General features: G+C 38.5%; 2 protein-coding genes across 2 annotated transcripts; one reads left to right on the plus strand and one right to left on the minus strand.

Annotated features, from left to right (window-relative positions):
* The first annotated feature begins 90 nt into the window (after positions 1-90).
* gusb (glucuronidase, beta) lies at positions 91-13,211 on the plus strand. Its single transcript, XM_057820878.1, has 12 exons — positions 91-366; positions 1,885-2,070; positions 2,188-2,369; positions 4,279-4,421; positions 6,974-7,161; positions 7,231-7,383; positions 7,608-7,786; positions 8,766-8,912; positions 9,293-9,377; positions 11,820-11,996; positions 12,136-12,271; positions 12,358-13,211. Exons 1-12 carry the CDS (start codon positions 148-150, stop codon positions 12,507-12,509), a joined length of 1,947 nt encoding a protein of 648 aa, XP_057676861.1. The 5' UTR covers positions 91-147; the 3' UTR covers positions 12,510-13,211.
* Positions 13,212-14,569: 1,358 nt separating this feature from the next.
* vkorc1l1 (vitamin K epoxide reductase complex, subunit 1-like 1) lies at positions 14,570-24,268 on the minus strand. The gene is made up of 3 exons (XM_057820883.1): positions 23,912-24,268; positions 19,175-19,284; positions 14,570-17,800 (listed from the first exon to the last, which is right to left on the minus strand). The coding sequence occupies exons 1-3, from the start codon at positions 24,100-24,102 to the stop codon at positions 17,577-17,579; spliced, it is 525 nt and encodes a 174-aa protein (XP_057676866.1). The 5' UTR covers positions 24,103-24,268; the 3' UTR covers positions 14,570-17,576.
* Between the last annotated feature and the right edge of the window lie 3,597 nt (positions 24,269-27,865).

The following is a 27,865-nucleotide window of genomic DNA, read 5'->3' on the forward strand; positions in this document are numbered from 1 at the left end:
TTTTTAGTTTTGATTTACTGTATTTTAGCGTTTTTTTGTTTGTTTGTTTTTTACTGTATTTTAGCGTCAACTACGGAACTTAATCGCATGTGATGTTGACAGCGGTACTACGTCATATCCTTTGAAAGAACCCGTGCAAGTTTGAGGATGTTTCCAGTGGGAAAATCCAGCTTGTTATGGTTCCTATGGCTCACTGCGGTGGTACAGGTGGCCTTTTGCCTACTGGGCACAGGGATGCTCTACCCCCGGGAATCTTCTTCTCGGGAAGTGAAGGACCTGAGCGGGCTTTGGAGTTTTAGAGCGGACAAGTCGCCAAACAGGAATGAAGGCTTCGAAAAGGCTTGGTACAAAAGTCGCCTGGCTGAGGTGAGGTGCTTTTAATTTTCGATAAAATGTTGAAAAAGCATAAAATGAAGTTAACATTAACACACGATCCTATGGAGCCCCTAAAGGGGCATCAACAGAAATAGAATAAATTTAGACCATGTGCGCACCAGAAACGATCTAGTCCGCACGAGAAACGATGTGGTGCGCACCAGATCGTAATATCTGGTCCCGTTAGTTGCTCCATACGATCCGATTAACGTCCTTCTGTAACTCATTGACAGCAATAGACCTCCAATCCATTTGAAGTGGGAAGGTTCAAACTTCAAATGGGTTGGACATCTGCAAGTGAAAAACTTATTCCATCATCAATTTGGTGTTAATGAAGCTTTTTTTTCCCGAAAATGCGATCTGAAACCAAAATGCCATCTTGCAAGAAATCTTCAATAAGGTTATGAGCATAAGCGGATTTTCAGGGGGGCCAGGCCCCCGCCTGGTGGCCGAAAAGTATCATTGCATGTAATTGACTGTCCTATACAATATATGATTTTAAAATTAAGAATGTTCCGGTAAAATATTGTCTGTAAAAGTTGTAAAGCAATTGAAAAAAAAAGACTGAAATGAACAAAAAAAGATATTTTTATAATGGGTCAAAATTATTTTTCGAACAGACTGTGACTAGCACCTTAGACGATGATTTGTATGCTTAGCCAAAACCACCCGAGGACCGAAAAGGCAAGATGGATAGGTTGTACGTAATTTTTTTCAAACCTAAGCTTTCAAAAGTGACAACAACTACTGAGCAAGAACCAAGGATTGAAAATGTGGACCATGAAACGTTAGAGACCGCCGTCAAAATGGTGCGCAGAGTTTTAATTTGTCCCACTAAAGACGCTAATTCAGATAACAATTAATTGAAGCCAGAAAAGAACCACAATTATATATTTTGGACATCAACATTTACTAAACTGGAAAAACTTCATACAGGACTTGAATTACACTAAGAAAAGTTATAGGTCATCCTATGAGTAAAACAATGAAACATTGCCTTTTTTAACGTTTAGTACGTATGTTATGGTATACGGCAGAAAAAAAAGTTTTTTTGATGGATGTGCCATGTTTTAAAACTTCGTAGATAACTACATCACCAAAACATGGAAATCAAGCAAAATTTGCAGTGTAGTGGCTCCACCCATAATGAGGTAACTACATTGGCACGACACTGGTGGGCGTACCATATTCAATGGATGACGATCTCGGCGAAAAGTATATCCTAAGCAGCCTGATTTTAGAATTCCCCTCAAGAATGATGGGAAACAAAAAAATGCTCATTTTCAACTTGTTATTATAAATATTCTTGTTAGGTAATTTTATTGCCGACACTGCGTTTTGGGGTCATCAACATATTATGCCGCCCCTGCCCCAAAAGTCAAACTCCGCCTATGGTTATGAGGACCTTCAAAATGGAGAAATAACTGCGATTCAGCTGTTGTTGTATTACCTCTCATTAGCTGGTGAGGTTGGTCTAACACAAAGTCCTTCCATTTTGTGTGACTTTAGACTGGCCCTGTGATTGACATGGCAGTTCCCGCCAGCTTCAACGACATCACGCAGGACCCAACGTTACGAGATTTCACTGGGTGGGTGTGGTATGAGCGAGAGGTGGCTTTACCGACCCGCTGGGTGACAGATGAAGGAACAAGAGTGGTTCTGCGAGTGGGAAGTGCGCATTATTATTCAGTAGTGGTAAGCGTTAAAACATTAATGTTATTAATCATCCCAAATAAAAAAAACTATTTAACTCATAAAATAGATTTATCGCCCAGGCCAAATCTGTGCCAACGATTTGTCCTAATTTCTCAGTGGGTCAACGGAGTGAAAGTGACCGAGCACAATGGTGGCCATCTTCCCTTTGAAGCAGAGATAGGCAGTGTGATCCGAGATGACCCGACGGGCCCCTGTCGGATCACCATCGCAGTCAACAATACTCTTACTCTGGAGACACTACCTCCTGGAAGCATCCAGTACTTCAATGACCCTACCAGGTAAATACACTCGTGTCTTTATTTATATCAAATTGAGTCAACTGTTGTTTTAATGTACATACTTCAGAAGAGACCTACAATCAACTGGTTTCTTAGGCTACGTCTACACTAGGACGGATAATGGCCGTAAACGTGTAATTAGTTGGACTATACGGCATGTCGGCTACACTAATATCGTATTTTTCGGACTATATGTCGCAGTTTTTTTTCATAGTTTTGCTGGGGGTGCGACTTATACTCTGGAGCGACTTATGTGTGAAATTATTAACACATTATTATATCATTTAACATGTTGTTTTGGTGTTTTGGAGTGACACTGATGGTTTGGTAAACTTGTTAGCATGTTCTTAATGCGATAGTTATCTGAATACCTCTTGATAGCTATGTTACGTTAACATACTGGACACGTACGCATTTCGTTGTTCATGCATCATGTAACATTATCATACTGTACACTTATTCAGCGTGTTGTTCTCTATTGTACTTTTATTTTAAATTTCCTTTCAAGATGACATATCTGTTCTATGTGTTGGAATTTATCAAGTAAATTTCCCCCCAATAATGCGACTTGTACTCCGGTGCGACTTATATATTTTTTTCCTCTTCTTTGGGCATTTTATGGCTGGTGCAACTTATACTCAGGTGCGACTTATAGTCCGAAAAATACAGTATGCCTATTATCCGGATTAGTTGTTCGTCGGATAATTTTAGGCGGGTAATATTACACGCCGCTTAATATGGACTGCTGTCTCCGTACAACAATCAGATACTAAGGAAGTGACGCCATGCCGTCGCCATTTTTAGTGCGGCATGACGGCATCGTAAACAATAGAGGCGGACTATCATTACGTGGCATTCCTGCTCCTCTTTTCTTTTCCACACATTTTTCTTGAACCTTCAAACTACGTCGCAATAATATGTTTCAATTCAGTGCCCATTTGTAGTCCTCCTATCGCAGATGACGTTTTTTACAGACCTCGTCCCCCCGTGTTGTCTCCGATCAGCCAGCTGCGGGGCTGGCCCCTCCCAACTCAATGCCTACCGAACATGAGTATATCAAAATACGTAGAGGAAAATTAAACCTGGAAAAGCGACCTGCGTGGTACTCCAGGTCAAAGAGGTGCACAATCAGTTTTTTTCCATGACAGTTCTGCCTGTCAAAACTGTCGACACGTCCAGGATCGCCACTGTTATGCACAAGCACTCCTGGTTGCGGCTTCCATGAAATATACGCAGCTCCACACCATATGCTTCTATTTGTTATTTTCCAAGTGGTAAGAGCGCAACCGAGCATCATTTGTAACATCCCAAGTAACGATGTCAGGCTTATTTCAACCACAGCCCGGCGACTCCTCGTAAAAGCTCAGCGAGCTGTCCCTTTACTCTCGCTCCTGCGTGATGTGTTCAGTTGCGTTCACGAAAAAGAACCGTGATCACAAAATAATGACAGTCTAGAAGGTGTAGTAATTTCGAAATTTGCCGCCGGCAAGTAATGAGTTTCCAGTTCAGAGGTAAACCGCGCGGGCAAGGACGTTACATATGAGGCTTCTCCTTTCTATGCATGCATAGTTTGCGCAAATGAAAGCGTACCTTGCAGAAGCGGTGGTGCCTTAAACGCACCTTAAACATAAGTGTGGACAGGTATAAAAATAGTCTGCAAAATACCCTGGAGAAAATTATCCGTCTTAGACGTAGCTTTAGATAATACGACCCTATAGCTAACCTTAACCAGCACTGCCGTTAGTCGTGTTTACATACTGAATAAACAGTTAATGTAAACCTCCACAATCTAATGAAATCCAGTAAAGGAACTACATCGAATTTGCTGATGGTTTTCCCAAATATTTGGCCTGAAAAACAACAAGGCCTCTTGTCAACACAAATAATGAAGAATTGTGTTCCTCCACAGGTATCCTAAAGGATTTTTTGTGCAAAATATCAACTTTGATTTCTTCAACTATGCTGGGATTCACCGTCCTGTATTACTTTACACAACACCCAAGGCTTACATAGATGATATCACAGTGGTGACTGACTTTATGGATAGCACAGGTATGCATTACTTTATTTTTATGGTTGGGCAATGGGTACTAATGTAATTATAATTGCGATTAATTTCCATTAATCACATTGTGCATACTAATGAATTCAAAAATAGTCATTAGCACACTATTATTTTAAATTTACTTCCTTATTAATGAAATACAAATCGAAATAAACTCATTGCCTGCCATTGCCACCAATCGACATCCAATCCATTTCAAGTGGGAGGTTGGCAGCCATTTGTTAATTACTAGCCCTCCTTCTTCAAATGGATTGGACGTCTAGCTTTGAGATTATTTGTAGTTAAAGGGTAAATTTTGTGCTAGTAAATTCCAAAGTTTAGCTGTGCTGTCATATTTTTTATTATTCATACTACATTGTCATATTAACAGGGTTCTCACAGGGTCTTAAAAAGTCTTAAAAGCATTGAATTTATAAATTTGGAAATAATACCTTAAATAGTCTTGCAGCCCCCCTGCATCCCAGCCCAGCTACGATTGCTAGTGGATTTGCGAGAGTGGATCTACTTACATCGTTTGGGTCCACAACAACCATGAAGGCAGAGGTGCTGTGGTTGCCCGAGAGTTTTAAGATGACACTCGCCATGCTAATTGCTAATGCTAACAAGAACGCCTCTACTTGGCCTGTTGTCTGTGTCTGTGCTGTGTTGGTGTCGCGTGACTAGCCTACTCAATATATGCTGCTTTCTTACATCCCGCACACCTTCCACATTTCCACTTTTGAGAAATTAACACAAATTCATGGATTTTGTTTTTCTTGGTCAATATGGCTGTCAAATAGGTACTATAATTTTCGGACTATAAACCGCTACTTTTTTCCCTCATTTTGAATCCTGCGGTTTATAGTCTAGTGCGCCTTATTTGAAGATTTTTTTGGGTTAATAGGTAACACTTTATTTGACAGCAGCATCATAAGACTGCCATAAGACCGTTGTATTTAAGACATGACACTTTCATGTGCATTCATGAATGCTTATGACAGTAGTGTCATCCATCACATTTTGTTCCTAATTCCATTTGTGTCCAGCTCAGATCTTTTACGTCCATTCAAAAGTGAGATAATTTGCTGGATTACACCAATTTACATCTGTCATAAGCATTCATTAATGCTCATGACAGTGTCATGTCATAATTATTACAGTCTTATGTCACCGCTGTCAAATAAAGTGTTACTAATTAATATTTTTTGGTGTAAATATCCCATAATACAGTGAGGACATCTGCGGCTTATCTATGAACAAATGCTGTTTTCATGTCCAATTTGATAGGTGGCAATTTATAGTCTGAAAATTACGGTATTAAATTTTTTAAAAATGGTCTTAATTAGGTCCTCAAAAGTCTTAAATTTAATATGAGAAAACCTGTAGGAACTTAATGAAATATTTACGTATGGCGGAAAACACAGATAAGGCTGAAAAAGCAGTTTCTGCTCTCTTTAAAATAAACTGCTGTATTTTAAGCCAAAAGAATGGTTGTGTTTGATAAAGCATTATGTCTTTATGCTGCCATAGCAGATTCATGGCGCATTAAGCCCCTGAACTATTTTTAATTTGTCCGTTTTACCCTGGAAACCCCCGTTTACAGACGTCGCGCAACCGCTTTTGTTTCAACCTAGCCATAAAAGGAAGGTAAGTAATCGTATTTATTATTCGAAATGTCTGTCATTTTTAGCTTAGAATCATTAATTGATGTCTAATATTTAGTTTAAAAAAAAAACATCTTTAAAAAAAACTTTTTCCTCGCGTATTTTAAACTTTTAAACAAATTACGTCACAATGAAAAAATTTGCGTCTGTAAAAAAGTCACGGATATCTACCTCATAACTATCGCTTAATTGTTTTTTTTTTTTTTTTTTGTTACTGTCACATTTTCCCCAATATTTTAGATGATAAATAATTGATCCAAACAGAGAAAAATTGAAAAAAAATGTTTAGAAGGGTAAATATATGAAAATGAAAGTCTGGACCACTCCTTGATGTCTGCGATTTCTGCATCGCGACCCTTGTTATATTACCATGTTTCACCCATATAATCCCCCTAAAAGCCGGCTGTGGCCATTCACAGCTGTGTCTTGTCACTCAGTGATACATGCCACATGGAGTTTTTGGATCGAAAATGGGTAAGTACGCGATAATATCTCGTTAAAATCATGGCGTCTTTAATCATGCTCTTGCGTGCTCTCACCTCCAGTTAGGGTTTTGCTGATGAATTTTCTTGTTTTGGTTTTAAAATGCCCTCCTGTTCAGAATTTTTCTTCCCTCAGAATATTGAGATTTTAAGCTTTCCAATGATGTATCACACATGCATTTAGGACAGTTTTAAAAATTGTCAAATTTGGGATCTCAGAGCAGAACTTCAAGTGTTTTCCGCCGTATAGTAACTCACAATGAGATAATGAAATCATATGCCATTAAATAACTCCATTAATAACCATTAATTTATGTTAATTCATTAATTTTGAGTTAAAAGACATAATAAAATTGTTTGCTGTATTTTATATGGTTTTTTCCTGCCATTAATTTAAGGGACTGTGTGTTTCAGGTTTAGTCAACTACAATATATCAGTAAAAAATGCTGCTGAAGCCACCTTTAAGGTCACTTTGATAGATAAAGACAGACATTGCGTGGCTTCCTCCAGCGAGCCATCCGGAGTTCTCAAATTCACTGATGTCAAACTCTGGTGGCCATACTTGATGCATGAGGATCCAGCTTATCTTTACACTTTTGAGGTTAGTCAAGCTGAAGTCGCTTTGCAAGCGTTGCGAACTGTGAATAATATTATTTAATTTTGTACAAAGGTTCACATGACGGCAGCAGATCAAAGTTCAGCATATACAGATGTGTATACTCTACCAGTCGGCATCCGCACTGTCCGTGTCACTAGCACTCAATTCCTCATCAACAACAAGCCCTTCTATTTCCACGGCGTTAATAAACATGAGGACTCTGACGTGAGTACAGCTATGAGGATGTACAGAACTGTTTTAGAATTCTGCCAGTCCTTTTTTGACACAGGGATTAACGATAACAATCCAGTGTATTTTCTGCTGTGAATTTTAATGAGTTTATGACGTGTAGACGTCCGATCCAATTGGACTGGGATGCTGGCAGTCCAAATGGATCGGACGTCTAGCGGCATACACGGCAGCCAAGGAGTTAAATGTGTGTCTTGCAGATTCGAGGGAAAGGCTTCGACTGGCCCCTGATTGTCAAAGACTTTAATTTGATGAAATGGATGGGCGCCAATTCGTTCCGCACGAGCCACTACCCCTACGCTGAGGAGATTCTGCAGATGAGTGATCGCCACGGCATTGTGGTCATTGATGAATGCCCTGGGGTGGGCATCAAAGACATGTAGGGAAAAATTCATTGTGTCTTTCACCACTTTAAAAATAACACGTGCTTGTATTTTATACATGAACTCTGACGGTGCTAGACGTCCGATCCATTTGCACTGCTGGTAGAAAATGAGCACTGTCAATGGCACTGAAAGAGTTAATAATATATATATATATTTTTTTTTAATTTAGTTGTCCGTTGCAGAATGCAGTTTTAATTTTTTTTTTTTTCGTTGGCTGCTATTGACGCCGCTAGAAGTCTGATCCATTCTAAGTGGGTTGGACATCTACTAGCAGTAAACTCATTTAAGGAGTTTTAATTGTTTTTAAGAGCCACGTGATCGGATGTCTATCTTCTCTATCAAATGTATATTTGGTAGTGCTGCAACGATTAATCGATTAACTCAAGTAATTACATTAGAAAAAATATTAAATTTTGCTGCTTCGAGTATTCGTTTAATTAAAGTAGCGTAGTAATGGTTTGTTTTGAAAGTGTTTGCATTTAGTTGTATTGATTTGGGTGGTTACACTGCCCTTGTGGTGGCAACAGTGAGTATGACATAACTCATTTCACATGGCTGAATCCAGCTGCTCCCTGTTAGGACTAAGCTAAGTTTTTTTTTTTGAGCTAATGTTTTTGTAATGCATTCGTAATTTAGTTTATAGGTATATTTAGCCGTTTTTTGTGGGAATATGTGTTTGAACCATTTGTTAAGAGTATTGTGAAAAAAAAAAATGTTAGCATTTTATAGCATTTAAGCTAGCGGACTTTTGCTATGCAAGTTAGTCAATTGTTATTTTGCTGTACATAGATCCTCATTTATTTATTTATTTATTTAATACCCTTTGAGGCTCAGCTCAGGTATTTAATTTTTTTATGTTACTTATCTGATTACTTAATTATTCGAACTAACTAGTTCACCGATTAATTGACAACCAAAAGAATCGATAGCTGCAGCCCTAATATTTAGCGTTCATGTCGTCTGTTTATCTAGTCGTAGTTTTGGCAACGTCTCGCTGGCTCATCATCTGGACGTCATGGATGAGCTCGTGCGTCGGGACAAGAACCATCCCTCAGTGGTCATGTGGTCAGTAGCTAATGAGCCAGCGTCAGAGATGACTCCCGCTGAACATTACTTCAAGTGAGTTTGTTTTTTGAGACAGCTTGACCAGGTCCTATCCTTGCAACTGCATGGTTTTAGTCTTGAGATTTGGATTTTAAACTAAGGCTTTTAACTGTCCGTTAACACCTGATAGACATCTAATCCTTTTGAACTCTCCCGGTTCAAATGGATTGGATGTCTATCGCCATTTATGGCAGCCAATGAGTTTAAAGATTATTTAATTAATATGGAAATACATTTGCAATAAAAGTGTTCTAATTACTACTTTTGATCTCATTACTATACAAAATGCAATTAATGTCATGTACAGTTGCTATTAAGATTACTAACCATTGCCCAGCCTTATTTTAAACACTAAAATGTATTGTTTTTTGGGGGGGGGGGGTTTTGCCCCACAGGACTGTGATAACATATACTAAAGAGCTGGACCCGACAAGACCAGTGACATTTATCACAGATAGTAACTATGCCAGAGATCGAGGGGTGAGTTTCATGTGGAATACTCTGACAAATTTTAAACGCTTTCGCTCTGAACGTCTCCACTTTTTCACATTTTTGTTTTCTGCATTTTAAATATATTATGGTGTGAAATTTAAAAAAAAACTTGTTAACTGGACTTGCTCTGAAATATGCTTCAACAGATTCATGAAATGTAAACATTGTTTGTTCCGAGTCTGTAAATTCTTTGCATTCCTTTACCGTTATGTTCATCACTTGAAGGTGGTGATGAGTGAGGAGCTCACTCTTTGGGAATGCTTAGACAATGTCTGATCAGCAGTGTTGTTAATCTTACTTTTAAAAAAGTAATTAGTCAAAATCAATTTCTTCTCCCGAAAATTGAGTTAGTAACTCGGTTACCTCATTGTAAGAGTAATTAGTTACTCAGCAAAGTAACTGATGTGACTTTTCATGTGCTAAACGTTTCTATATCATATATGCTATAACATCTTTCAAATCAGAAATGTTTATATTAAATGAAGAAAAAAAAAAAAAAAAACTAGTGCTGCACCGATTAATCGATTGACTCAAGTATTCGAATAGAAGAAAGATTCGAATTAAATTTTGCTGCTTCGTTTAATTAAAGTGGCGTCGTAATGTTTTATTTTGAAATTTGCATGTAGTTTTATTGATTTGGACGGCTACAATGCCCCCCGTGTTAAGATCAACATAAGTTTTTGTTTGAGCTAATGTTTTTTTAATTCATTCGGGATTTAGTTTAGAGGTATATTTAGCCGTTTTTCCTGAAAAAGTGTCTGAACCATTTTTTAAGAGCATTGTTAAAATTTTATTTTTTTTTTTAAATTGCATTTTATAGCATTTAAGCTAGCGGACTTTTGCTATGTAAGATAGCCAGTTCTTTTGTTGTCCATAGATCCTTTTTTTTTTTTTTTTTTAATACCGTTTGAGGCTCAGCTCAGGTATTTTAATTTTTCATGTTCCTTATCCGATTACTCGATTATTCGAACTAACTAGTTAATCGATTAATCGACTACTAAAATCATTTAATCAATAGCTCCAGCCCTACTATAAAAAGTATTTTAGAACATTTGGTATTTATTTGGATTAGATATATTAGTTTGTTAAGAAAACACAAGTATAAACTGACCATTAACCAGTGCAAATCTCTGAAACTGTATTTTAGGCCTACTGCACAATACGCAGAACACTATCCTTAAATATTCCGCAAAGTAACAATATTAAATATTTTAAATGACTCAAGTTTGAGAACGCTACCTTTGAAATTCCCTGGCCCATCGCCATTATCGCTTTCTTGTTGTGTTTGCCAGAGCGTGCAGTGAAGCTGGGCATGATCCGCCCACCTAGCCGATCATCATCATGTGTGCTACGGAGTCACTACCCCTTTTCCTCCTTCCCCCTCCGCTCTGCTCTCTCGCAGGCAGTTTTGACAAAATCAGACAAGTCGTACTTCATTCAGCCAAATTGTAGTATCATGCCTCGGTAATGGCGTTGCAAAGATGTGAAAAGTATGAAAGTAATTAATTAGATTTGTCACTAGGGCTGAACGGTATTGGAGAAAACTTACATTGTGACTTTTTGGGGGGTTTGCGATATATATTTCAATATTAAAGCTTTATCATTTATCATATTCTTCATTATAAAAATGTTATCTTCGTTTATGGAGTTCTTTTATTGTAACAAAGTATTGTAACACTAGGTAACTTTTCAGTTTTGGTTGAGTTTAGTGACAAAGGTAAATAAAAGCGGTAATGTTTTGCCTTGAGGAACACTGCGTTTCCCATGAGGACCAGCGCACAGTGTTGTAAAATCCCAATCTCTTGGTCGCTTGAAGATGGCTAGAACAACATTTGTTTCTATCGGCTGTGTGAAGGATGAGTAGTAATGAGGCAATGAGATCATTTGTAGCTAAACAATAGCATATGACGATAGGTTTGATTTTGTATCATATTCCCCCCCATCTGGCTAAGAGGGTTTATCTGTGAATGATAAAGATTGCTGTATATAAAAGGGATCCAGGACGCCATGTCTCGACAGACTGGCTACTTTTATGAAGCAAACCAAAAGTTCAAAAAAATAATAATTGTACATTCTGCGATAGACCTATTGGGTATGTGAATATCGCGATGGCAAACGATATATTGTGCTAGCCTATTACTCACTACTGAAAAAAATATAAGGCCACTATTATCAACACTGCTGCTCAGCACTTAGCTTTTTGGTGAAACCTATTGGTTAGACTTTTATAATGCTCAATTTTTGAAAGTTCATTTTGCAAGTTCATTTGTTAAAGTTGTTTGCATGCATCTTTAGACAAATGCCCAGTAAAAAGACTTCCATACTCCCTTTGGAAGTTGATCAGCAAGTTGAGCAACTAATCTTCTATCTGAAGAAATGAAGCATATCGATTTAAATGACCACTGCACACTTTTGTCCTGTTATGCCAAGGCTCCCTATGTGGACGTAATCTGTGTGAACAGTTACTTCTCGTGGTACCACGACCCAGGCCACCTAGAGGTCATCCCTATTCAGCTCAACACCCAGTTCGAGAACTGGTACGGAAAGTACCAGAAGCCCATCATCCAGAGCGAATACGGAGCAGACACAGTGCCAGGCTTTCACAGTGTGAGGAAGCGTGCACACGCATTGACACAGACGCTAAAGTGAAGAAAGTTTAAGAAACTATCTACATTTGTGAAAACAAATGAGACAGCAAAAGTGAAGTGCTAGCAAAGCAATCAAATAAGGTGTGCCCTGTTTGCAGGACCCACCCGTAATGTTTACCGAGGAGTACCAGAATGTGGTTTTGCAGAGCTACCACAACGTGTTCGACCAGAAGAGGAAGAAGTATGTGATTGGAGAACTCATCTGGAACTTTGCCGACTTCATGACTGTACAAGGTACAAAACTGCACGAGTGCACTCTCTGTACACATTGGCATCCATTTCACTTGTTTTTTTCTTATCTTGTTCCTTGCATCTTGCAGGGATCACACGTGTGGTGGGCAACAAGAAGGGTGTCTTCACTAGGCAAAGACAACCCAAAGCAGGGGCGTATATCCTCAAGGAGAGGTACTGGAGGCTTGCAAATGAAACTGGGAAGATGCCTCCTTGGACCAAATATCCATGTGGGCTCTGATATCCACAAGCGTTCACAGTTTACAAAATGTATTGAATCACCAGCAAAATTGTTTAATACACAAATGCAATCGTGCTTTACCAGCAGCTGATTAATGTGTCGATGAGCCAGAGGAAAGCTGTGGGGAAGGGTTTGCTTTGAGAGCTTTAAAAAAATATATATCCTAAACAGTGAGACACTAAAGAATGTTTGTAGATATTAACCGTTTCACTGCCAATGACAGCTGCCATTGACGACGCTAGATGTCCAATCCATTTTGAATGGAAGGGCTTCCCCTGTCAAAATGGATTGGACGTCTAATGTCATTAATGGAGGCCAAAGAGTGTTAGACGCTTTAGTCTTAAAACAGATTCAAGTGAAAAGAGACATTGTTCTTGCAACAATGTCAACGCTTGAATTTTTATTCAGTTTGGTAATTTTTCATGATTTTTATGGTAATTGTTTATAATGACTTTTTACGTGATTGCGAGGTAATTTGTATGGTAATTGTTTATGACTTTTTTACGTGATTGCAATGTACTACAGTATGTTGGGTGTTCAGATTTAAAACAACTAATTTTGCAAATTTTGTGTTAATTACACTAAATTCAGTCTCATTTCAGAAAGTGTTTCTGGGTGTCAAAATGTATACTTGGGAAAAAATAGCATTGACCATCACATTAAACTGGATCTATACAATCTAATTCAAATATAGACTTTTTTTTTGTAATTAACAACCGACAAGTACCAGTTTTCGGCAACACTGCACTGTGTTACTGCAAAATACAATGATGCCTTGACAAGAGTAATCCGACTTTTTCTGGATTTTAGGTGAGCAAAAATAATGCAACAAAGGTGTTGTTTGGTAGCACAGGACTCGTTCAACAAGTAGCAATTTGGCTACTCGACAGTGTTGCCAAAGTTGACTTTTCCATGGGCATGGTTCAACTTGTTTTATTCATCTAAACAATACACCATGGATTATCCGCATTCCAACACACACCTGCTGAGAATGCAGACTTTTGTCTTTGCAGTGTACCAAGATCTGCTTCATTAACTCCTTGATACCTGAATTTACATTGGAAAAAATATGCATAAAGCATTGCCGTAATACATAAGTAAAAATAGTATTAAGGCTAGAAAGTTAACGGTGTTGTTTACCCGTTAAATGACTTGAACAGAGTAGCTTTCAGAGGGAATGTTTTAATGGTTGATCATTTCCACATGACTGCCACCATTTCAAAAGTTCTCATGTCTGTTTCATCCAGTTTTCCCTTTGTTTGAACGTACCCTCCTGCAATTTGTAACACTTTTCCAAGTAAGAAAATACAGCGTTTTAAACCATTTGGCAATACAGAAGCAAATCCAGTAAGTTTTCGCCCATCAAAAAATAAAATCAACGTTGGCAGACATTTTTTTTGTATTTAAAGTAACCCAGAATGCTTTGTGTACAGATAAAGGGCATAATTACAGATGAACATTACAATCCTTGTGATGTAGCAGTGCATTCCTCGCTATCGGAAAAGTCCTATGACTAGACAAAATGCAAGTATGAACAATAAAGTTGTGCACTCTTTCAGTGCCATTGGCGATGATAGGCGTCCAATCACGTGGCTCTTAAAAACGAAAGTCTTGAAATTGGTTTATCACAAGTAGACGTCCAATCCAGTTGAACTGGGAGGCTGCGTTCCCTCCCACTTAAAAATGGATTGGACGTCTAGCACCGTCAATGGAAACCAATGAATTAAGGGAGGGAATTACCATTTGGTTGACATAATTTTGTCATTCAAGATCAATTTTTCTTTTTATGTTAGAAGGCTGTAAACAAAAGTGCCTGTTCCATTGTTCATTTAAAAGGCTATCACTTGCCGGTTTTTGGCTCAAGGCCTGGTGATCAAACAGAAGGCACTTAAGTTGGTATTATGATGAAACTAACATGGCAGTTATCCTCAGGGCCTATTTCAATATTCAACAAAGAAACTGACTTTTATCCATCTAACATGAAATAACACAAAATATTTGAATTTTCAATGTTTTTATCTCACCGTGCGCTCTAGTAACATTGTTGACTAGGGCTGAGCGATAAATTGATTTTAGGATTTGATTTTTTTTTTTTTTTTTTGCGAATAACCAGACCCCTAAAAAAAATTTAAAAAAAAAGAAATCCAGCACCAAATTATTCAGTAGATTATTCCATGAGAATTTTTTTTCTTTGTATGGTTATTACTTTGTATTTGGGAGCTGACAGCACCAACGGGGGGTTTTGGGCCAAAATGCATGTTGCCTTCAAAGTGAAGCCTTCTGCCTTTGTACAAGGGCTGGTCATAGTTTAGCACAGCAGTTAATGCTTATTGACCATTAGATGTCTTTAAACTAAGATGCTTAGGAGTTGTGAGGTATTATTATTAAAGCATCCAGTGGGGAATCACAATACAATTAGCCATAATATGTTAAGTCCACAACTGCATATCTCAGTGTCACTATCATGTTTTTGGAGTTGGACAATATCAGGATATTAGTTTTTTAAAAAATATCGGACAACTCAAGACGTTCTGGACTTTTGCTTAAAAATTAACTCGTGGATGCCAGATTTTCATTATAATCATGTTTTTATTTTGAATATTAATCCATGGTTTATATATCTAACTAAACAGAAGTTAAAAAGTACTATCCATCCATTCATTTTCTCCCGCTTATTTGAGGTGGGATCATGGGGGCAGCAGCTTCAGCAGGGAAGCACAGATTTCCCTCTGTTAATGTAAAACACTCTGGGTATGCCTCCAATAACACTAGATTTTTTTTATATAGTATTAAGATTTAAAAAATCGCATGCCATTGACAATGACGTCCAATCCATTTGGACTGGTAGAGGCGAATGAAGTTAATGTCAATGGCAGCCAATAAGTGCCCTATAAAGAGGTCAAACTTGTTTTGCACTTTGTCATTTGTTCTCATAGTCTCCTTCAAAAAAGCTAGGGGAAGTGTGTGTTGGGTGGGGGGGGTTGGGGGGGGGTTAAAAATTGTAACTGATTTTGGGTGAAAAAAATTCTGAGATTTTATTTTCAGGCCATATCGCCCAGCCCTACTACTACTAATAACTGGAATTTTCGGCTAGATGGTCATCCATAATTTTCGACCCAACAAACAACGTGAATCCTTAAAAAAAACAAAAAAAAAACAATGGAGTTATCTCATGTACTGTACACAAATAATAAACTGTGAAAAGGATTATAACGAACGTGTCATATGATACAAACGGCGTGCTTTGGTGAGTGATCATCACTTGACCACAAAGTGATCTCCAAAACATTCCACTGTGTTTTATATCTGGTTGTACTGAGAACTGCCAAGTTAGCAGTTGTCAGTGACTGGAAATCATAATTTGACTGGAATTGAGGTTTAACTGCCTTGAAAAAAGTGGAAAGTATGCAGTTTAAATGAGTTTATAACTAGTTTATCAAGAGTACATGTCAATGAAATCCAATGAGCTAAGGCTCTTTTCATTCTTCTGCTGTGAATTTAACTCTTTCAGTGCCATTGATGACAGACATCCAATCACATGGCTCTTAAACTAATTTGAAAGTTTAAATCTGTTTGTCAGTAGCAGACGTCCAATCCATTTGAACTGAGAGGCTAGTTCATTTGCTGCCAGCGCTCCCAGTTCAAACGTACTGATTACCATTCAATCGCAGGGTACATAGTAAAACTTATTAACACTAAGGAACAATGTGGAGTGTTCAATGAATCTAACATTACATTTTTGGAATTTAGTATGAAGCCACCTGGAGGAAAATTCTAAACCTCCAGCTTCATTCTCATAATAAATTACAACTAGTTATTCATAGGGAAATTATTTTCTGTCTAGTTAGAACTAAGAATTGAGACCATCGCCCTATTCTGTTAACTCTTGGTATGACTCAGCACTATAAGAAGCTTTCTGCTGTTAGTCCTGAACACAAACTGGCTCTTGGATGGCTTGAAATTGCTGTTTTGAAGAGTTCCAACGACTGGTTTTGCTTCTGTTATTTGTGTCAAAAAGAACATTCCCGGCAAAAGTTTGTCCAGCAAATGAACTGTAACTCAGCTGCGTAGCATCATTGTTACTTGTTCAATGGGCATAGACGCTAGCCATCACAGTGTAGCAGCCACTGCATGACACTTGTACAAGAAACACTCAACTGGTATGTTACATTACAAAAACGGTGATCCTAAAAAAAATATTGCCTCAGACCTTTGACAGAAAAATAAACAAGCAAAAGTGGTGGTCAAATGCGCCCCCGCTTTCGAAAGAAATCGAATGGATGCTTCAGGCACGTTAGTTTTTATGTCGCCGACACACAACAATAGAAGGTGAAGGTGCTTTGCTGCAAACCGAGACCTGAACCTTATCGTTTTGTCTGTGGCGCCACAGCAACTGTGACTTTCCTCACCTTTTCTGAACCACATTTCAGCTTCCCCTATTCACGTCAACCAATCTAACTGGAAATATTGCTCAGCAGCTATGTACAGAAAACAAACTATCTGACCCATCTACACACGTTCATTTTTAGTGGTCCTCTGGAAGAAAATAAAAAGCATACTACAAAGTGTAAACATGAAGGGACACAAAAAATTAATAACTCCATATTGTTTTGTTCCCTTCAAAACTCAACATTTGAGCGTGTACTTTGCGGTCATTTTGGAATCCACCCTTCTTAATTTTTTTAGTGCATCTGTTACACTTTGATGGGCCGCCATGTCTCCTTTGAGATCCTTCTTGTTTGAGAACTGGAAAAACGCCTCCGGCGAGTCGCGGGGTTGTAAATGCACGCCTCAGCCTGCCGCTCAGGCTTTTGCCTTCTTCTTGTAGTGATGAGAAAAGTAAACATTTTAGAACCACTAAAGTCATATTACCTCTCGCTTCCTAATCCTTCCATAATTGAGAGATGTCAGGCCCAACATTGTTAAATTTCTTCATTTTTTGGGGGGTGAACACAGCAGAATACACATTTTTTGGAAGCAAGGTCTCCTGGTGGCAAGTTAAATGTTCAGTCAGTCACATTTCTTGTTTTCGTTTGTGTCACATTTTCTAACTGTGCTTGGACAGCTTCAGTCCTGCTTGGCCTGGAAGTGCTTCCAGGCCTCATTCAAGTATACCAGTCGCTTATAGTTGAGGATAAAGAGAATGAAGTTCAGCGCGTACGTGGTGATGCAGATGATGCACAAGTCCTCCAGGACAAAGTAGAGGATGTAGCCCAAATAGAGTGAGCCCATCACCGACAAAATGGATGTCATCATGAGAATGAGGGCAGCCATTGCACTTACAGTCATTCCTATAGGAGCAAGAAAAACACACATACATTGTTTTAATGAGAAAGTCAAGCATTCATTCTGAGGATTTTAAAAAAATCTTTCTCCTGAACGATGTGCTTAAAGTATCCAAATTCTGATTCTTCTATCTTATTTTCCTACGTATAGTGCTGATGTATTTTCAAGTGACATATTAATCGCGTAAAATAACCTACATAAAAAAACGATTGCTGCCAACCCTCCCAGTCGAATTGGAATGGATGTAAATCGCTGTCATTGGCAGCTAATAATAAAAAAATTTAAAAAAACTTTTGTGTAGACATCAGCTACTAGTATATTTTTGCTGTTTGGGGCAGGATTTTAGTCTATGTACTGTCCTAGACTTCATAATGATATTGACGAGAAACATTCCCCAGACACTGCACCACGCCTTCAAGTAGGGGGCCGAAGTTGGTTGCAGTTATTCTCAAAACACATGCAGCGATCCAATGACGGATTTAGGTTGAAAAAGTACGAAAGCAATACAGCATAGAAACAGGAAGAATTTTCTCAGGATTGATTTGTTGGAGGATTCAAGGTAATTAATATATTTTTTCGTACCATGCATGCATTTTGAAAAGGTTGTGAAAAAAATAACTGAAATCAACCGCTACGCCAGTGGCGACATAATTCGCAATATTTACGTAAAATAAATGCTAACTGCCCTGTTCTTTGCTCTTCTAACAAAGAATCGAGACTGTTTTACGTCCATATCTATAAAGAATTCAGGGATTTAAGCATTTATTCACAAGAATTTTCAACATACAAAGCTCTTATGGTGATAAGGCGGTGCCACACTGGCTTAAAGACTAGCAGCGCATTCAACATATTTACGTAAAATAAATGCTAACTGCCACTTTTTTTTTTTCTTTTAAACAAGAATCGAGACTTTTACGTCCATATCTATAAAGAATTCTGGGATTTAAGCATTTATTCACAAGAATTTTCAACGTAAAAAGCTCTGTGTTTCCACTCAGTCAGCTTTGACAAAGACGTGTCCCGTCAATATATTATGAAGTCTATGGTACCGGGAAAACTGTATTATAATTTGTTTGTTATTGTACACTAAAAGTAGACGCAGCGGAGACGATAATCGAAGGTTAAAAATGAAGATGGACGCTCTTTTAATATAGAAATCTTGAGCAGTTAACTGGCTCTATTGTGTTAGTCTAATTGGGGTTGTCTGCTATAACTAAAAGGACCTCTTGTTCTGTTTCAGTGCCAGGTGGCCAGATAAACATCCCAATCCAGCATGGCTGAGTCAGCGTCACTATCAGTATACTAAGAGCGGTTTGTGTGTCCGTGCACACATGTGTACACTCACATGGGTCACTGCAATCCTGGTCAAGTCTACTTACCTAGTAGGAGTTGGAAAGCGTAAAAACCTATTCCATAGACACTGTTTAGTTGATTCAGTGCACTGTCATTTCCAAAAATGGAGCCAAGGAGTCCAAATCCTTTCCCCCACCTAAAAAACACAGAAATGAAAAAAATGAATAAATAGAATCAAAGCACACACATTTTTGATCCACAAAGCAATTACTAGTGATGCACGATAATACATTTTTCAACCGATACCGATAACCGATAATTTCCTCCTCATTCCAACCGATAACCGATAATGTCAAGCCGATAATTCTATTTAAAGATTTATGTAAAATTTTAAAGTATACACAAAAGAAAATATTACTGTGCAAAAATATAATTTATTGCTCTTTTTTTTTCAACATAAAATATGAACAAGTCGTCAGTTCCAACATCTAAATAATGACAGATTGTCTGACATTGTGTAATGGTAAACTTTTGGCAACAATTACTTACAGAGTAAATACCAAAATTGCACAAAAATGCCTTTAAAAGTATGCCATTCCTAACATATATAACATTAATACACTGCAAAACACACCTCCTTAAAACTATTCAGTTTTAAGTGTAAATCTATTGGAAATAAGTGAAATTATCTGCCAGCGCTTCAAGTGTATTTCTCTCAGATTTCTTGGAAGAAAAATAGCTAGCTGAAAATAATCTTAACAGCCTTATTTTAAGCAATACATTATTATACTTAATCCTAAAAAAAAAAAAAAAAACTTGGAAGAAGAAAAGATTTTGAATAATATTTGTGGCTACAGAATATTATTGTTATTTCATTACAACAGGAATGTGCATATTTAAATTGATACGTGTTAATAAGTGCCAATAAGTTTTGATTATCTACTGTGACTGCAATTGAGCAGACAAATAAATTAGATTAATTTGAAAAGTGATAACTAATGTTATATGCTTTGTTGCACACTGTGAAAATGATTAACTCAAAAGAGCGAGATGTCATGTACCCATTCTGCAGCGCTTTGTTTACATTTGCGGCACTAACGACGTGTGCTTTACAGCAGCTAAACTGATACACGGCAGTACTATTTGGATGGAGTTGGAGCTCGCATCTCCATGCGTGTTGTTTTGTGCCTGAGTTTTGTTAAGCCGAAAATAAAGGCAGCGTTAAAGTCATCTGACCGCTCGTCATTTTACATACTGAATGCATTATTGGCTGGCTGACTTCATTTTCTCCATGTTTAAATTATCATCTAACCACTGTGCCGTCATGATAAACTTGCTTACTGGACATCACTTCTCCAAATGTACACGGTGAAAATGTGATTGGCATGTTTTTCATGAAGAATGGTGGTCGTATAAACTGCATTATTTTTTTATCCAGGGCTTTGGCTCTCGGGTCATTTCGGTAAAAAAAAAAATCATATCTCGCCTCGGCGGCGGCTACGTTCCTACCAGATAATCCGCCCGCACCGGCCGGTTCGCCGCGGCGCATTCGGGGGCTGGCTCTGCTCGCACGCCGTGAGGGAACGCTCGAGAAACCGGGGTGTTCGCCGGAGGTCCTGAAGCCGTGGAACCGGGCTCTGCCCGCCGCCGCGGCCTGCCGGACCAGCCAGAGCGGCGGGTTCCGTCGGAGGACGGCTACTTGCCGACTATCGGTCTCCAGTCGTGCCGGTGTTTAGCCTTAGATGTGAGTTTACCACCCGCCTTGGGCTGCTTTCCCAAACAACCCGACTCTGTATCGTCACAAGCCCCGTAGTTTAACTTAGCGTTTACAATAGCTTTAGCATTCCCGCTAGCAGCAGCAGGCTCGTATTCGTTCCAAAAATCTTTGTGATGCAGTTTTAAATGGATGCTGGGTTAGTGGTTTTGAATGAGGACGCTTTCTTTCGGTCTCGTGGAACTTCTGCGGTACATGTTTCGAAGATGGCGAGAGCGTCGTTTTTTTAGTAACAGCCGCCATAATATTCAACTATTTCTTGTCGTGTAACTCCGCCTCCTCAACCCCTCCTCCCTCAGGGGCTTCAGAGAGGGGAGGGGTTGAGGAGGCAGCATGCTGAATTCTTCGGTTGCGCACATTTGGAGGCTAAATCAAGTATATAATTATCGGATTGCATTATCGGTTGAATTTTTTTATTATCTGGATTATCTGTGTGACGTCATAATTGCCATTATCGGCCGATAATTATCGGCGACCAATATTATCGTGTATCTTTAGCAATTACGCAATAAAAGAATTTCTATAATGAAATAATAAGGCATCAGGCACACTATTGCCTTTCATTAGACTAGTTGATATTATTGGCTGTTTAGTGTTCAGAACAAATATTACCTAGAATTGTGACTAATAGGTTGGTGAAAGACTGCACAAGTTTATCTTGAAGATTGGGGAAAACTCAACTGAAACTAACAACTAATGCAAAACAATCATAAAAATTTTTTTTAAAAACACCAAGAATGGTGGAAACTGAGTGAATCTTACGTGAAACCTAACCCCTACACTTAGGCCATCGCAAATAATTGAACGCTAGAGATGTGACAATACATCAATATGGGGATATATCGTGGTACTTTGTATCCCAATACGCTATCGATATGCTCCCACAAAGAATCGATAAATTGTTTTAAAAAGATGTCACTGTTTAAAAAGAATCCTTTGGGTTGCTACCTAAATTTTCCACTACAATAGTGTATGTTCATGGATTCACCTCTCCCAGTCAAAATAAATTGGATGTCTAGCGCCGTCAATGGTAGCAAAGTCAATCCTCCCAGTTTAAATTAATTGGACGTCTATCGTTGTCAATGACAGGTTATAAGTTAATATATAGCAGTGCAGTATTACAGAAATGTTGCACCGAAATAGTCATTATGTGATGACAAATTTTTTGACATTGTCAGCACGAGTACAAAAAAAGGAAGCATTTTTCATTTTTCTCCTTTAACTTGTTTTTCACTTTAATAGATGTATTGTTGAATATCACAGATTGATTTCCTGACCCGTGAATTTATAATTTTTATTATAAATTGTATTGGGAGATACCCAGAGATTCCCACCTCTAGTGAGCACCATTCATAACTGTGAAATGATTATGACCAGGGGTGCACATAAGTGGTCCGCATGCGCGCATGCGTACTGGACGTAGACAAACGCGCTGGCCCTCAACGGGTTCCATACGCTTTTGCGTACCGATGGCTGACCACTGTATTTGCGGCGGACACGAGAAAATAACTTCTCAAAATGTCGAAGAGGCAGGCCACACTGAGTAATTACTTCCGTGTTCCCCCACCCCCGTCAAAAGACAGACAGACGACAGAGACGTCACCGGAGCTACTGAAAAAAGGACTTTTGCTGAAAAGTGGCTGCAGGAGGTACCGTGGCTAGAAGTAAATGATGCTCGCACGGAAATGCGGTACAAAATGTGCCGTGAGAATCCCAATGTCGCCGAAAAGAGCAGCGCATTTTATGTAGGGTCAAAGAATTTCAGCCATCCAAACTCTGAAAAGCACGAAAAAACAAAGAGCATGTGGCAATTAAGCAAACTATCAATGTCAGACAGCACCGTACTCGCCCTATGGACAAGTGGCGGAATAAAGGTAATGAAAACAGCGCCATGCACTGACAAATGTGTTTTTGCTCGCATTTTACAAAGCTAAACATGCACGTTCAATGAGGTCTTATGAGGAGGACATCCCACTTTTAAAAAGGCTTGGAGTTAATGTGGGAGCCACATAATGCCCTTTATTTTGAATTGGTGCCTTTATGTTTATTTCTTTACATTTCACTTCAAAGTAATGGCAATTTTGTTGTGCCAGTTGATGTTAATCAGGCATTAATTGTTAATATAATTAATTAAAGTTAATTGGCTCTAAGTAAAGCTTGTCATAAATTTATCGCATTAGGCGGGTCGGCTCTCAAGCTCAATGAGGACCAAGTCACATCTCCAGGTCCTCCTCTGAGAACCTGGGCAAAAAAATTATGTGCACCCCTGATTATAACAATACAAATATAAAGGACTAAAGAAACAACCAAATGAAAAACCATCAGAAACTTTAAAGACTTTAAAATGTCCTATTTTGGGACCAGTATAAAGCGAGGACACCGTGTGTAGTAGTCGAGATTGCTAGTTGCCACAGCATAATTGCAGCTGTTTCTGGAGAGACAAATGTAGTCCTACATCCATGTTCAATTATGTTGCAAGGTTACATTCCAATACTGTTTGCTTAGCGTCGAGATTCATTCTAATAGATTCACTAGGTGGGGTTTTCTTGGTTTGGTAACAGTTGTGTGATTAGTTAAATCCGCAGAATTGCTTTAGGAATTAAAATTGATGTTCATTGAGGAAACGAAATGTGAAAACACCCTTCTATGAGGAAATGCTATCAAGTCATGTGTATTCTGGCTAAAACCCCTGACGGAAACTTAGGGAAACTTGGCCAAAATGCTTCTATTTGTTATGAATTACTGACGTTAAATGTTCATAAAGGGCGGTCTGTGTACGGGAAACCCCCAAATAAAGACATGCAGAGGGTCAAACCGGAGTAAATGAGAACAAATGAGCAGTTAGCTTAGAGCAGTTAGCTTGGTGATGCTAAGGTAGCTCGTGGCAGCATTAGACCAAAATAAAGAAGGCAGGAAGCAAGCTAAACCATTTAGCCGGAGAATTTTGGAGGTGTTTTCTTTTATTTTTGCTCCGGATTCGCTACAATTGCGGTCCTATTCATTGAGCGAAAAGCGACGCTGTGGGCGCCCTCGGCTGAATTCAAATTACCTTGAGCTGAACACTTTGGAGCAGCTGATGGAGCTGCTGACGTCGCAAAACGCCTTATATGTCGGATCCCGGGCCTTTTCCCTCTCGACGTGGAACGCATAAAGAGACAATAAGATACCCAGCAGGCATACTAGGAGCCGGGCTATCCTCTCCCAGCGCGGGGTGGACACTCTCAGGACGGGCGCCGCCATCACTCCCTCGACTAGCCTAGCCGGAGACACGCAGACATACGCGGCTCGCTAGCCTGGCTGCTCACTGCGACGTGGAAAAGCGTCAGGACGCGCCACACGGCGAGGGGGCGGGACGCCGACGCCGACGACGAAGCCGAAGCAGAAGCCGAGGCATAGAACAGAAACACGTCAACATAGTGCTCTCTTGGCCGAAGCGGAAGCGCATTCCCAGCGAGGAAATGCATTTATTTACTTAACTCATTAGCTGCCATTGACGGCGATAGACGTCCAATCAAAGTTTTGACTGGGAGGGGCAAATGAACAATTGGACGTCTATCACCGTCAATGGCTCTGAAACGTGATCATTCAATAGTTAAACATATTAGCACTGACTAGGGTGGGAATCTCTTAGTACCTCTGGATATGATACGATTTGCGATACAAAGCTCATGATAACGATGATCTCACGATATGGCGATACAACGATTGTCGTTCGATGGTCAGGAAGTCATTCAACAAAACAACCAATAAACAGAAATACAAGCCATCTTCATTCTTCTTCTGTAAATTCATCACTAGTTCAAGTCCAATCCATTTGAACTGCAAGGTTGGCAGCGAATCAACCCCTCCCACTTCAAACGGGCCCCTCCCACTTCTATGGCCGTCAGTGGCAGCCAATGCCAAGCAATGAAGTCGTTTTGAATTAATCTACTTCTTTTGTTGTCGAAATTCTACATCCACAAATGGTAGTTCAGCAAGCTGTTACCATCTTTTTCTCACTTCCACAATGAAACGGTATGCTACATAAATCTGTTTTAAAAAAATCAAAGAATAGAAAAGCAGATAAAATAATTGATATTTGTGAAAAGCTATGACTTTTTTGTGAATAGTTGCTTATAATATTATTCATATATATTTTTATTTGATATGCAATGTTTGACATGTTTTTCCCCCCTGGCATATTTGTGTTTGTATTCTTTTGTTTTTTGGTTTGAATTACTGTTTATTTTCCGTCTATTTTTGTGTTTGTATCGTTGTTAATTCTGTCGTGTTGTTGTTAATTTAAAAAAAAAAAAAAACGGTCGTTTTGAGCAATTTAAGACCTGTTGATCTTCAGTCACTTCCTGTTGATTTGGGGGCATTTTATGGGTCACTTCCTTCTGATTTTGGGTTACAGAACAGGAAGTGACCCGGGAATGAATAGGCAGTGACGCAAACTCAAAGGGAAGTGACCTGTAAATGCCCTAAAATGAACAGAAAGTGACTCGTAAATGCCCTGAAAATCAGTGACTGTGAATGCTCTGATTTCGCATGAACGAAAATTCTTTCGCCCTTCCCAGTCGTAATGGATTGGGCGTCGAGGGCAGTGAATGGCAGCCATAGAGTTAACTGAGACGCTATTATGGTAAAAGATTTTGGTAGCAACTTGTTGGTTCTTTTTTTTTTTTTCAACATTGACTCCTTTGTAAAACGATATCTCGATTCTTGGCATGAGCGTATCGATAACCTTTTAGGATGCAAAGTATTACGATATATCACCATTTCGATATTTTGTTACACTCCCAGTACTGATTCCTCGTTTTTACGGTTAATGGGGACCAAAACCCACCGTGATAAGTGAAAAACCGTGAAGCTGCCCTCCCAATTTTTTAAATATTTATTTATTTATTTATTTATTCAATTTTTAATTTGTGTATTCAATGTATTTATTCAGATCTGGCATTGGAAAGATATATATAAGACATGTTTTTGTCACTTTTTTCTTTCTATCTATATATTTTAATAAATGGTTTTTAAGCACTTCAAATGTAATAATTATGATAAATTTTAAACACGTTACTGTCCCACTGAATTCTTTTCAAACAAGAATAAAGCAGAAAAATGCTTGGCTTTATGAAATGCTTCATTGAGTGAGTCCACTCAAAGCTGCTCAAGATGCTCACTTACACACAATGAGTTGCCACAGCAACTGTTTAACAAGTTAAACGATGATTGACGCATGCCGCGCCATGAAGTTCGCTTCTCTGACAAGATTAAAAATTAAACGTCTGTCAATCCTCTTTAACTTTAATAAGCAACTCCAGTGCACTGCCTGACGAACAAAGAGCAGTGAGAGAGAGGGAAGTAGGGAGAGTGAGAAGACGCGATCGGTTCAGGACAGCTCATCTGTAATTATTCTTATTGTGAAGTAGCGAGGGATCACTGTATAGCATTTATATATTTATATGAAGAAAATATTTATTTATTAACATTTTTAGGGCTGCAAAAATATATATATATTTTTTTAACTTTTTCCATCCCTTAAAAAAAAAAAACACTATTCCTTTTGTACATGCCTTTTTAAATTGATGCGTTATTGTTTAGTCTCCTATGATTTGAAATTTAGAAATGAAACTTTTTTTATTTTAATTTGCAGCTTCTCAAAACAATTTCCACGAATTAGCAATTCCTCCTGACTTTGAATAATTATATATTATTTTATTCATTTTTTTAAATTTATGCCTCCTCAAATAAATTTCAGTGCACATGAAGATGTATTAATTTACCTTTTTATGTTTTATTTTCTTATTCAGTGAATTAGTTAAAAAAAAAAAAAAAAAAAAAGAATAATAGTAATAAAGCAAATACTGCTCAAATAAAAGATATATAGTATGCAATCATTAATACTTATATTTATTCAAATGTGTTGGTTGCTTTCTGTATGAAAGTATTTATATTTTGTATTTTCATTGATGACTATATAATTTCTATATGCATTATTTATTTTAAGAACTTGATTTTTAATCAAGTAGCTAAACAAAGCCATTAAAAATCGTCATAATGTTTGTTACCTTGTTACGTTTGGTACATCACGTGGGCCAGCCAGAGTCACGTGACAAGGCCAATATAAACATGGTGATGTCATCTGTTTACTGACTTGAGACTGATCACACCGCAACGAACTCTGAAGGTGTTTTAACTTGCACAAATGGCGACCGACGTCGAAACCCTGTTCTCTTTTGAGGAGGCCTACTACGACCAGTATGACTATTACAACCTCGTCGAATACTCGTGTCACGTCGGTGGAAAAGGGAGGTCCAAAAAAGAAACCGAGCTTAACACCAATCGCCATTGCCCCGCCGGACACGAAAGGAAGATTGCCACCAAATACTACAACACCGAGATGAAACGCAGAAGAACCAAAAGCTCCTCTTCTTGATGTCTCTTGATTCGCCTCCACGCTTGTTTACAGGTGGGCTTGCAATCGGCCAGCTGATAATCAGGGGGGCTTTGCAGTTGTTGCAGTCTCGTTGCCAACAACACAACAGCTCACAGTCGAGGCGTTCGCAAAGGAGAAAAAGTAATTAACTGCCCTTATTTCTTTCAGCAACAGTTAGGTGGGGACTAACCTATATTGCAACTCTTTTTGCTCATATATCAATCATATTTACTCCTACTATCAAGTTAGTCGTGATGTGTGTAATACATGGCAATCCATGAACAACAGTCCTATGCTGCTGGTATGTTTTCAGTGACGAAAAAATAGAACTGTATGATGAAATATGAAAACAATACTTGAGTAAAAGGAGCAGAGGCGTGGTTGTGGAAGAACGTGGGGCAGGTGCTCAAAAGTATTTAAAAAAAAAAAAAAAAAAAAAATTTTAAAAAGAAGGGGTGGTGGTATCTTATCTATGTGCTGTAGGTTAACTACTAGTATTTATAGCCCGCGTAACTATTTAGGCCACACCAAATTTAATATCGTGGGCTACATGACCCAGAATGTGAAATCCAAGTATTTGGATGC

Source organism: Corythoichthys intestinalis, chromosome 18 (assembly GCF_030265065.1).
Source record: "Corythoichthys intestinalis isolate RoL2023-P3 chromosome 18, ASM3026506v1, whole genome shotgun sequence".
NCBI lineage: Eukaryota > Metazoa > Chordata > Actinopteri > Syngnathiformes > Syngnathidae > Corythoichthys > Corythoichthys intestinalis.